This window comes from Trifolium pratense, linkage group LG7 (genome assembly GCF_020283565.1).
Source record: "Trifolium pratense cultivar HEN17-A07 linkage group LG7, ARS_RC_1.1, whole genome shotgun sequence".
NCBI lineage: Eukaryota > Viridiplantae > Streptophyta > Magnoliopsida > Fabales > Fabaceae > Trifolium > Trifolium pratense.
The window spans coordinates 42,274,391-42,287,844 of NC_060065.1; the positions used below are offsets into that span (position 1 = coordinate 42,274,391).

Consider the following 13,454-nt stretch of genomic DNA (forward strand, 5'->3'; position numbering starts at 1 on the left):
TCTTAAAAAGCATCCATGCTGTTCTTAAATAGTTCATTCAATAACGGTAGAAATTATTGGTAAAAAAAAAAACATGAATGCAGTGCAATGATCAATCTCAATAATAAATTGTAATTATTAATTGATCTCATAAACATACACACTAAATCAAACATTCAGCACCAATATTAACTGAGGAGAAGGAAATTTTAGTAGAGATTAGTTTTGCAAACAACAGAAAAACAAGATACAGAAGTCATTATCATAGAAAAGTCATTAAACCGATACATCATGATGGTTGTAAACGCTTTGTGACATTAAGGACTAGCCGATTAGCCTCATACCTAAAACATATGGATACAACCTGTAGAAAATAACAAGAACAGTTGTCAAAATGACAAAAGCAAAAAGGATAATGTATCTCAATAAAACTAACACCAAAATATCGAAGAATGTAAAATATAAATGAATAATTAAGAAGGAACATATAAAAACCCTAATGTGCAGATTTTGAATTACCAAGTGGTTTCGACGAATTATCTACTTGAGCCTTCATTTAATTTTTGAGGACAAAATCAATCATCCTCAGAGTTCTGGATATTCATGAACAAGAAAAAAACATCAACAATGTGAGAATGCAAGCCATAACATTTGAATCATGATTGGAGATAATTGATTCAGTTGATATTACCTTTTCTGTTACTCATTTTTTTTATAGTAGTATTAAGGTCACCATTCCATTCAAATTCATATTTAAGTGTTACTCGTACTTCTACGAGCTTTGCTGCATCCAGCACTCCATGTGAGAAAGTTTCCATCACTGGACAATTTATTACAAATAATGACTTGAGTAGTGGAAATTTGAAGCCATGTCTTCCCTTGCAAAAACTTCGTAGCCTTGGTAAGTTCCTCAACATCAGATACTCCAACTTCATAAAAGCCAGCTCAGAAGTATCATTCTCATCATCACTTGCAACTATTTCTTCTATCTTTTCGCAACCATCTATGTATAATCTTCTAAGTTTTTGTAAACTGATAGCTGTTAATGATTTCAAAATATTTTCCAAACCAGGACAATCTATCACCACTAACTGCTCTAAAGTTTCAAACAGCGCTGATGATGGAATTACATTCTTCAGTCTAGAACATCTATGTACAGACAAAGTTTCAATATTTTGAAGAATTGGGTGCACCTCAGATTTCTCTTCACATATAAACTCGAGGTTGTTTAACGTAACGAGTTCTAAACTTCTCAACTTGATAGTTGTTTCAGAATGTCTAGCGCATTCGCTTCCACTCGAGAAAATATATGTGAAGGAACTACATGTCACCTTAAGCTTTTTGAGATTGATAAACTTTTGGAGGAAACCAGATGGAAATTTGTCAGACTCGTCATGAAAACATCGCAGGCTAAGAGCTTGTACTGTGTAGATAGGCTCATCATTGAGTTGACCATTGCATAACATGTTGACATCCTTGCTGTTCAGAATAAGCTGCCTTGTGTTGCGGACAACCTATGAAACACAAACAATAAGATTCAAGCTAGTAGCTACATAATTATATAAACTTAATGAAAACATGGAATGCACCTTTTCAATTGAGAGAAGGGCTACTGTATCAACTGGGACAATCTCTTGGTAATTTGGAGACTTTGGATTGAATAGTACGAGCTCGTCACAATGATACACATCCACATGTCTTAAAACAGGACAATCCAAGTTATGTAATCCACCGTAGAAGCTTCGAAGTTTTGTTAAATCTCGGAAACTCAAAGATGTTAATTCTGGGAAAATAAATAATGGATCTGTGTCAGCCGTTTCATCTTGTGCTACAATAATCTCTACGCCACATTTTGCTATAAAAAGCTCTTGGAGATGCTGAATCTCTTTAGCCATAGAGAAGGGAAATACATGATTAAGGTTTTGGCATTCAGTAACTTTCAATTGGCAGAGGTTTAGAAACTGCAAAATTTTATTAGGATTCCCACTCCATATGTGTTTCAGCATCGGTAAATGGTTCAAATTGAGAGTTCTCAATTGCATTTCCAGCCTTGTCTGTCTACCACCAGCTGCATTTAGACCTTGTGTTTCAAATACAACTTCAAGAGCATCACAACAAGTTACAGTCACTATCTCCAGCTTCTGTAATTTATCAAGCACATAAGATGGAAATACATTTGATAATTTATTGCAGAATTGAATTTTCAACTGCTTCAGTTTGCAGAAGGAATTTGAAGCTAGTTGATTGTGCCATAATGACTTCAAGTGTTCCATGTGGGAGATTTCCAATGTCTCCAGGTTTGGAAATACAACCTGAAATCAGTAATATGCTTAGATCGTTAACAGTTAATTGCACAAGCAGCTGAACTAAACAGTTATAATACTATAGTTAACAGTTACCGAGTTGGAGACAGTGATCACCTCATCAATAGAAAATGGTTTCTGAGATAAAGGAAGATTACCGAACTCTTCATCTAAGACAACTATCTCCTCCAACATTCGGCAATTACTAATTGCAAGATGCTTTAGGTTTACAAGTTCTCTAACCATTGAGAATGAGAATGCGTACACTATGTTATCACATTCGTCAATTGTCAAACTCCTCAAGTTTTGACTGAAAGAACATCCCGGAAGATTGTCATCCCACAGTTTCCTAGAATTGATCTTAGACAGCTTTAATAGTTCAAGGTGGGGCATCACAACCTATTAACAAAAGATTCTCATCAAGATCTTATTTTCGTATTAATTTGTGTTAAGAAAAAGACCAAGAATAAGTGAGATGACGAGATAGTTCATTACAAATAATGTACTAATGTACTGAAGAATCATAAGATATATAGATGTCGATGGGTTTTATATAATCTAAATGGCAACAAATGTCAGTTCATTTCATTCCCTTTTTTCCATCCAAACATAGCACACAAGAGTGTTAGGACTTCGGAGCATCAATCATAAATTAAAATAGGAAATGAAGTTTGTAAACACATTCAAATTTATGAATCCATCTCTGTTGAAATTGAAACATAACCTAAAGCACTCTATGTAGCTTAAAAAGACAAATAGCAAAGTAGAAAGCATTAAATCATGTTATTACCTTTTGATTAATTAGTTCCACAGGCATGCACTGTTTATCAGCTTTCAATGGAATAGAACAGAAACTAATGAGACTAGGCAAATGCTCGATTTCAAGTGAACCCAATTTGGGGAACATAATCTTGTCAATGTCTTTATCAGCCTCAGATGTTTGCACAACTATGATTTCTGTAATCATTTTGCAATCAGAAATTTTAATTTTGTGAAGTTCAGGAAGGTTTCTATCGTGAGAGTACGATAACAGATTCTTCAACTTGTCACAGCCTTTGACTTCAAAAGATTTTAGTTTGGAAAAACATTGAATTGGAAGTATGCCATAGCATATTTCTTCCAGATTAAACAGATTTTCAAGAACCAAAGTCTCTAAGTTGGGTAAAACAGGATAAGAATTGCCGCGTCCCATTGAGTCAATGATGTACTTCAGATCAGAACTGTCTTGAATGCACAAATGCTTTAATTGTGGAAAACCTTCCCTGTTTAGTTCATAAAAGACATTGCTAACACATTGTATTTTGGCAAGGCACATCTCCTCAGCAGAATTCAGCAAGAAGTTAAACCCGCTATCGAAAAGAATGTTTGAACTCCTACTGTCTTCTAGCTTAAGTATTCTCGAAGATTCAGAAGCATTTCCAGACCAATCCAAAGACCATTTCCACTTATCACCAATAAATATGTTGTATCTTTCAAGCTTTTCAAAGACCTGCAAGTCCCATGGCCAAACTGAAGCATCTTGAATCATTATGTCTAAAGCAGTTAGATGAGACAAATTCCTTAGCTCTTCGAGACTTGCATTGTTGCTTTTGCTTCCCTTGACATCCCATTGGATAAAGCAATTCCCCATGTACAACTCTTCCAAGCATGTTAAACTTGAAATAAGATTTGCAGGAATGAATCTCAGTCCAGTGCAATTGGTTAAATTCAGTATTCGAAGATTAGTTAGCTGTCCTATTTCTTTTGGGAGCTCTTTAATATGAGATCTTTCAAGCCTGAGAATCTCTAAACTTTTCAGCTCTGCAACTATTGATATGTCTTCGAACACACATCCAGGAAGATTCAATGTTTTGAGTTTTGTCAAGAGACTAAGTGATGGTGATGGAGAAGGGGTAAAATTCATTCCATATAAATCAAGGACCTTTAGCTCTCTCATCTCAGAGAAGAAGTCATCGGGGACTTTCAAAAAGTCACGGATATTACTCAGTAGAAGTAGCTTCAACTCTGGGCACTCCAGCTTCTCAGGAAGCTTGTGAATATAAGACCAAGGCACGATGATCTGATGGCATTTTTGATGTTGATCTATCTCTGGCCATTCTTTTATCGAAGTGTACCTTTTCACCCCATAGGTTGGGCGAGTCCTACATGCAATTGATTTAGCCACATCTCTAACAACATCATGAATTCTAACCCGGTCAGCTTCAGACTCAAGTAACAACGAAGAGGCCTTGAGGTCATTTATTAATTTGTAGTATCTGGTTTTTGCATCTGTCAACGTGTGAGGGTGTCTATATAAGCCTAACCCCCAATAAAATGAAAACAGTTTTCCAGTGTAATGGTAATCTAGTCCAAAGGAACCAATGAATAAGAATAGCAACTTCAGTTCCTCACTCTCTAAAAAATTATAACTCAATTCCAGAGTAGAGTAAACTTTATTATGCAACCCTTCTTGATCAAATCTCTTTAATTCATTTAAGGCATCCTTCCAATCAGAGACATGCTTTTTCCTCAAAGCCTTTGCCACAGTAACTATCAAAAGGGGCAACCCAGCACAAAGTTTGGCCACTTCTACTGCAATTGGTTTTATATTGAAATCTTTAACAACTTCACCTGCCATTTTCTCAAACAATTTCCAACTATCCTCATCATGTAAAACTTCAAGTCTGAATTCTTTCTGAATGTCCATCTCAGAGTTCAATACGTTACGATCTCTGGATGTCACTACCAACTTGCATCCTTTGTGATCATCACCAAAAGGAATCCCCACTTCCGTCAAATCAAGTTTACCCCAAATGTCATCAAGAATAACGAGAATACTCTTCTCACTGCATATCCTTTGACGTAATTGCATTGCTCTTCCTTCTTTTGTCTTCTTATTAAATTTCATATCCAAATCTTCAGCAATTTTGCCTTGAATTTTTTCCAAATCTGGAGAATCAGTTATAGTAGCAATAGCTACAACACTGAATAACCTATCTTTCTTTGCTTGCCAAGCTAACTGTTCCACAAGTTTTGTCTTACCCACACCACCCATCCCATACACCGCAATAATGAAGTTGTTAGGATACTTCAATTCCGTGATCATCTCAGTCAACATTGATGTTCTGGATTCCAAGGCCTCATAACCTCTGCCAAATGGTGTGGCTGTCACTTGAGCATGAACATCATCACACGAAGATTTGCAATCCAGAATATTTATTATTCTTTCAACAATCTCTTTAATTTGTGCATATTGTGGTCTACACGTTTAAAGAAATCCGATGAGTGATACCCCAAATCATCAGATAAAAAAACTAAAAGCACTGACATTAAACAAAATAACAGATACTTTTCTCTTTTAGAAAACTATATACTCTGCTGACCTTAAAATTGATATTTTCATGCAAAAAGAAAAATACATTTACTTATACAGAAATGGTAAGGGAACACAATATACTCCTAATTAATGTGGCAAACTCTGAATTATTAGAATCCCTTCCCCTGAGAACCGGGTTAATATAAAAAAATACTTACTTCTGACGGATATCCCAACCAGAGATTGTTCCCACTTGTGTGAGAGCTTTCCTCCATCTTTGCACCATATCATAGTCTTGTTGGAATCTTTGTTCATGTTTGACAAAGGCTTCAGCAAAAATCCCACTTTGCTTTCGCACCTCAGAAGGATCAACATCATAGAAAACAGGCAAAATATGTTTTCGAGAAACTTGAACGCATTCACATATCTTTTCCAATTCTTGCAAACACCAAGTTGAGGAAGCATAGTTCATTGAGAATATGACAACGAAAATCTGAGAGTCTTCAATTGCACGAAAGAGTTCGGGTCCAATGGATTCACCTTTTGGAAGATTAGTGTCATCCCTAAATACTAAAACGCCTTTCTCTTCAAGGGCATTAAAAAGAAAATCAGTGATATTGTTGCGAGTGTCTTCACCTCGGAAGGTGACAAACACATCATAATAATTCTTCCTCTTCTTTGGCAATGTAGCTAAAGCAGAGGAGTTGCTGCTACTAGCCATTTGAATCTAACTGGAATGGAATCAGTGAGATGTAATAAACAAGATAGTAAAGAGTTGATTTATTGGCACCTTTTCACATGTTAAATATTCATAGTTAGTGACTTACATTTTATGGGAAACTTCAAGCATCTTTCTTTTGTTTATTAGTCTATATTTCAAGGATTTGTATTATTGTTTCAAGCATCTTTCTTTGTAATAAGTGCACACCAGGTTCTTTTGACGAGTTGTTTTGTGAAAAAGAGATTATTACTTTCAACAAAGTGCACACCCCTTTTTTATTTAGTCAAAAAAAGAAAAAAAAGTGCACACCCCGTTTCAACAAAGCAAACCCACGCGTCCCCATTTTAATAACTTTGTCGAGTTGTATTATGAAAAAACGAAATTCTTACTTAAAAAACTAAAAGGAAATTAAAAAAAATTACTTAATGGATTTTACGATTTTGCCATCATTTTAGCTTCTTTTTAAAAAAATATTCTTAACAAGCATTCTTGAAGTAGCGTGCCATTAAATTCCACCGATTCAATCTCAATAATTTGATATCATACATAATTACACTTACACAGTAAATCAAACATTCAGGACCTATACACGAAATATTATAAATAATTAAATAAGAATGTGCTGATTTTGAATTACCAGTGGTTGCCACGAATTATCTACATGAGATTTCTTTAACAATATATTTTAATTAATTTTATTTTTTTTTATGGTAACGTACCCGTACCGTAGTTTTTTGAAAAATGCCGTATTCCGTACCCGTACCCATATCGGGTACCGTATCCGTATTTGTGCAACACAGCTCCACATAGGGCACTCGTTAGCATTTCCATAATATTACTCAAGTATTTAGTAGTAATAGTTTTAGACATAAATCATTACCCATTTAGTAAAAGTTTTATCTTAGAGTTTCCATTTTTTTGCAAAAGTTTCCAGTTAGTAAGTTCCGTAAAACACTGTTTAAGATATATCAATAAATACGAGATTTTTTAATTACAATTTGGTCCGCCGATTTTAAACCATTCATGAAATTGGAACATCTATTTTCAAATTATCTAGTTGTGATCCTTCCCATAGATTTCAGGACTAAAATATAGTGATATGACATTTTAAACGACGTGTCGTTCGACCTAATGATCTAAAATGATTAATACTTATTAAATTACAAGAAAATTCATAGAAACTTTAGTTTCAACTTCAGAAATTATTTAACCAAGAAATTGTTTAGACATAAATCATTACCCATTTAGTAAAACAATATTAGAAACACGGGAATGAAGAAAATTACCTCTAAACTTGCTTGAGATTCAGATACCAAATAGCTGATCACTCTTCTTCGGCTACCTTTTATTCTTCACTACACAGAACAACACGTCTTCCTTTTGTTTGACATTTTTGTGTTAACGAGTGTAGTTGTTGGGTGCTTAGCTTTTAAAGTTGAAGAAAACTGCAAATGCATGTATTTTATTTTATTTTTGTAATGTTGGATATTATTTAACCAAGTGTAGCTATTTTGATTGGGATAGAAGGAATTGTGATTATAACTTTATCATTGTGAGGATTGAAATGTAGTCATATATATAGTTGTGTGTACTAGGGGATTAGGGGAGCATTATATTTAGCATAACTTGTGCTCAACAGATTTCCCTAGCTAGTTCCTTGCTTTTTAAGTGGGAAACTTCAATAACACATTATGTTACAATGCAAAAGCTAAGAGTGGAATATTTTCATCTGGCACGAAATTGTTTAATTGGTTTTGATGACATTCTAAACTTAAAAGTGTATATTTAGCATAACTTAATTTACGCTCAACCAACTTTCCTAGTTTCATATAATAAAATTTCCTTTTTTTTTTTCTAACAACCAAATCAATGATCAGAAGAAACGGAATTTCAGTTGGAGGAGTGTGCGTGGAGAGGATTATTTGTATCTCGTAGGAAATTGTTTAACTGGTTTTGGTGTTATTCTAAACTTTTTTTTTACTAATGATGTTATTTTAAACTTAATAGCGTATATGTAGCATAACTTTATGCTCAACCGATTTATCCTAGTTTTATAATGACACAAGTGTAGACACCCGATGTTGCACGGGTTAGACATATATTAATTTTTAAAATTCTAATATTTGTCTCTTATATTAAACAAGTGTGTGCGCACTAGTAAGATGATAACAGGTAACTATAAACTCCGAGTAAATTATACTAGAATTGGAGAGATTCAAGGATAACACTACATCTGGTCTTAGTCTATTCTTTTGGCATGTGCCACATAAGTATGTTACTTTATCAGGTACAAGAGAGACAGATTTTATTGCCAGAAATCTACTAGATACTAATAGCAATTACAAGGTTAGTACTAATAAATATTCTAGTTATTAGTAAAACAAAAACTATAGTTAATGATCATCAGACAATGATAAGCCATAGAGCATATATATATAGCACACATTTTGTATAGAGGGGGTAAGAGAATAGTCTTACTTCAGGTGGAGCGTGGAATCTCTTGTCGAAAAAGAATCTTGCTTGCTCAGGCAGTGATAGAACTTTTGCAACAGAGTTTGCATTGTTACAACCACTGCATCACTTTATGTATAGTCAATACTATGGCTTTTATCTCTTCAATATTTATGTGTGATTGATCCCCTGCAAGAAACAGATGAACCTTATCTTTAATAGTAATCCAACTACAACCTGGACTTTTTTTAATTCCTTTTGAATTCTTCGTCTTTCTTACTAAGTCACCCTCAATCTTTTGTCCAGCAGCAGAATACATGTTGGATAATACTACATAAGGAGTTGCATTTGCAGGCTCCAGCTCGGTAATACGTTGAGCAGCAAGCTTAGCAAGGTCAAGGCGTAGGTGAGCCTTGCTTGCAGCGAGAAGAGCCCCCCAAACACCAGAATGTGGCTTTAACGTCATTGAATGGATTAAATCAATAGCTTCATCAAGGAAACCAGCACGACCGAGTAGATCAACCATGCAGGCATAATGATCAGCTTCTGGCTCAATATGATAACGAGATTTCATGGTGTTAAATAAATTCCGTCCCTCTTCAATCAGTCCTGCATGAGTACAGGCTGAAAGAACACCAAGGAAAGTAACGCGGTTAGGTTCAAGGCCTTCGCTCTGCATTGTTTTATACATATTGAGAGCTTCTTTGCCATAGCCATTTTGTGCAAAGCAGTTGATGACCGAGTTATAAGAGACAACATTTGGTTCAACGATGTCTATGAAGATCTTGTAGGCAGCAGTTACATTTCCACACTTAGCATAGAATGATATAAGAGAATTTTGTATCGAAAGATCATATTCCATGTTCATCTTCAGAACATGGGAATGAATCTGAAGCCCTTCATTCAGTGCCACCAAATTAGCCGTCGCAGCAAGAACACTGCTAATAGTTAAAGGATTAGGCCTGCACCCTTCCCGGTTCATCCGAACATACCAACACAAAGCTACCTCATACTCCTCATTACTAACAAAGCCAGATATAATAACTGTCCATACAAAATCATCTTTCTCTTTCAACATATCAAACAGTTTAATAGCCTTTTCAATTCTTCCCTCCTTTGCAAACCCCCTGATCATGGCAGTCCAAGAAAGCAAATCCTTCTCTGGCATCCTCTCAAAAACCCCATAAGCTGCATCCACTTCATTATTATAAATATATCCAGAAATCAAAGAATTCCAACTAACTAAATCTTTATTACCCATAGCACAAAACACTTTCTTTGCCATGTCAGTGCAACCAAACAAGGAATACATAGTAATGATAGTATTAGTCAAAACACTACCAAACTCAAATCCCAATCGTGAAACCAACCCATGAATCTGCATTCCCTCTTTAACACCACCACAATTTCCACACCCTTTAACCATTATAGTCATGGTAGTTGAATTAACCTCAACAACCCCTTCCCTCCTCATATTCAAAAACAAACAAAACCCAGTTTCAAACAAACCTTTCTCCATATACCCATCAATCATTGCACTCCAAGAAACCACATTTCTCTCTGGCATTCTATCAAACAATATCCTAGCATAATCAACCTTCCCATCTCTACACAAACCACCAACCACAGCACTCCAAGAAACCACATCCCTGTCACTCTCACCCACATTCTCAAAAACCCTCAAAGCTTCACTCGTCTCACCCATTTTCAAATACCCATTTATCAAAGCATTGGAACAAACCGGGTCACGAAACTCAATTGGAGCTTCAAGGTAAAGTTTCTCAGCCAAATGGAACTTCCTTGCCTTAACAAAACCCATGATCATGGCAGCATAGGACACCGCATTTCGGTCATGAAACGAGTTAAAAACCTCATAAGCTTTGGTGACATTACAACCATTTCGGATATAAGCAGATATCATGGCATTATAAGAAGCAGTTGTTCGTTGAGGCATTTCATCGAACAGGTTACGTGCATTTGTGATTTGACCGTTTTGAGCATAGACTGTGAGCATGGCTGTCCAAGTGACAATGTTCTTTTGGGACATTTTGTGGAAGATTGCTTCTGCTGCTTTAACGTTGCCGTTTCGTCCATTTTCTGAAATCTTAACGTTGAAGTCGGTTTGTTTTTGAGTAATGTGTGTGAGGTTTGATTTGGTGTTGGTGATTCTTTGGTAGAAGTATCTGGCGGCGTGTTGTTTCATATTTTTTTGGACTTACAAGTTAGAAAAACAATACTCGTTCTCATAGTTTGTCAAAAAAATACTTTCAAGAGACAAATATTATGTTGCGTCAAATTAACAAATTTTATAATCGAAAGGGAGTAGGGCGTCTCCGGATTTTAGGAGGTCTTGTGCCTTAATATAAAAAATTTAATTTTTTTAAAAAAAAAAACTGTCGATTTAAATTGCGTATAATATAAATAAAAAAAAATTTATTCTTGTAAACATATAGATTATTAATATTAAACCAATTGCATCAAATCAAATGGGATAAGAAATACAAAATAATTATCTTTGTTTAAATTTTATGGAAAGATTAAAATGGACTAAAACTATATTTACGAGTATAGATAATTAATCTATTGATACTCATATGATATTATATGAACATTTAACAATATATAACTATTAGTTTAGGGCCTAAAAATTAATCTATTAATAAATATCTGATATTTTATAGGTATAAATAATATATAAGTAATATTATAGGACCTCAAAATTTTGAGCTGAGGCCCTCAAAATTTTGAGGCCCGATGCCGTCGCACACCTTGCACATGTGTGAAGCCTCCCCTGAAAGGGAGGATATAGAAATATAATGTAGTCGTCCCGTGAGCTAGCTCAGTTGTTAGGGACGTCGCACCAGAAGTCGGATTCGAACCTGAGACACTCTACTTTTTCAGGTGAATTTTATAACCATTAGGCTACTTGACAAAAAAAAAAAATATTGTAGTCATGTACGAAAAGTAATTGAATATATTGTAGTCCCTGTAAAACTAGCTCGATTGATAGGAATATCGCAATATATTGTGTAGAGCTGGGGTTCGAATGCTAAAAAAACAAAATTTGGGAGTTAGACTACTAAATATTTTTTTTACTTTATTTGATTTAAACATTTTGATATAGGACCACACAAAACATATAGTAAAAGATTGTACAAAAACAAAAGAATTTTTTAATTTGGAGGGTCAACTTTGTCGTCATATAGTTTTAGTCTCATCTCGATTGCAGTTGTGGGTAATCAAACCGTAGTTTTCTTTACTAAATCCAACGTCAATTACCACTAAACCAACTAACGATTGATTAATCAAAAGAATTTTTGTCTCTTTTTTTTGTTTACAATATTGACAATGAGGATCGAACCTAAGACTTCATGCATACTATCCAAATCCCTAATCACTAGATCAAATCTAGTAGCTTAAGAATTTTTGTCTCTAACTAAACTACGAAATAATATTGTCCATAATACAAACAATAAATATACAAAAATACTCTTTTTTTCCAAAATTCTTTCAAACATTTCTTTTAAATTTTCAATTTTAGCTCATCATGTTCAACATAGCATTTTTTACATTTCATTACTTAAATTATAAAAGTGAATAATAATTTTTTAAATTGATATCAAGTTTTTAATATAAATTTTCTTATAATTTCATGATTTATTTTATCATTTATTATCATCCAATTGTATCTCACACCACTTAAAATATGTTAAATCATTATTTTTAAGTATAAAAATTTAATAGAGGAACCGAAACTAAATAATTTTAAAATAGAGAGGCCAACTTCGTTAATAGATAAAAATACGAAGATATGACAGTAATTAAACATAAATTCAATAAGAATATTTTTAACATTGTTTTCTGATTTTATATGTAATTCTTGAATAGTGAATACTTCACCAATGACAGTGTGAATCAAACACTGTGGCATTGGGATTATCTAAATTAATCATGTGTGTGGATAAAAGTAATTTTATATGAATATGAATTGATTATATAAAATTGTATTTAATTAAAATTAGTAACTCCGTCCCTAATTATAAGATTTTGTTTGACAAAATGCACTATTCATTTATTTTTTTGACCTTATTTTTTTAATAATTTATAAATGTAAATATTAGCATATAATATCTTGTTCAATTTATTTTGATGAGTATTTTCAAAATATTAAATTTTTATAATTTTTACTAATATACAATTAAAGATATTAGTGATCAAAATTGTGCATTGACATACGTGCAATGGTTAAATAGGGTTTTATAATTAGTGGAGTTGGGATCCTCTCCATTTTTAATTATTTTCATTTCTTCCATTAACAAATTTTTTAAATATTTTGGGTTTAATGAAAGTAATTTCACCTCATTTAATGTCACATTTTTGCATTTATATTTCCAAAACCATATAGTAATAGAAGAAATGAAAATAATTGAAAATGGAGAAGATCTTAACTCAGGGATGGAGGTAGTAGTTTATTTGAAGTGGTGCCATTCAAAAAAAAAAATATTTGAAGTGGTTTTTGTTTGGAAGTAAAATGAGTGGTATAAGAAATTAGTTCTTTTTTCTTTGATGACATATGCAAGACTTGCATTGATTTTGTCACTTGAACTAGGTAATTCGAACTATATTTACTTATATTAGACATAAGAATTATTGTTTATTTACCTTGCAACGAATTCTAAATTATTAGATATGTCCTTTTCCTAAG

The 13,454-nt window shown here is 33.6% G+C and overlaps 2 protein-coding genes across 3 annotated transcripts; both read right to left on the reverse strand.

Annotated features, from left to right (window-relative positions):
- Positions 1–19: 19 nt before the first annotated feature.
- On the reverse strand, positions 20–7,032 carry LOC123895015 (probable disease resistance protein At4g27220). Of its 2 annotated transcripts, XM_045945191.1 has the most exons (7): positions 5,796–7,032; positions 3,073–5,521; positions 2,400–2,681; positions 1,569–2,291; positions 671–1,493; positions 499–572; positions 20–343 (listed from the first exon to the last, which is right to left on the reverse strand). In XM_045945191.1, the coding sequence occupies exons 1-6, from the start codon at positions 6,296–6,298 to the stop codon at positions 565–567; spliced, it is 4,788 nt and encodes a 1,595-aa protein (XP_045801147.1). In that variant the 5' UTR covers positions 6,299–7,032; the 3' UTR covers positions 20–343; positions 499–564. The 2 variants fall into 2 exon arrangements, with proteins under 2 accessions (XP_045801147.1, XP_045801145.1); XM_045945189.1 differs by having other exon boundaries at positions 89–343; positions 499–1,493.
- Positions 7,033–8,857: 1,825 nt separating this feature from the next.
- Positions 8,858–11,051, reverse strand: LOC123895020 (pentatricopeptide repeat-containing protein At1g53600, mitochondrial-like). Its single transcript, XM_045945202.1, has one exon. The coding sequence runs from the start codon at positions 10,950–10,952 to the stop codon at positions 8,862–8,864; it is 2,091 nt and encodes a 696-aa protein (XP_045801158.1). The 5' UTR covers positions 10,953–11,051; the 3' UTR covers positions 8,858–8,861.
- Between the last annotated feature and the right edge of the window lie 2,403 nt (positions 11,052–13,454).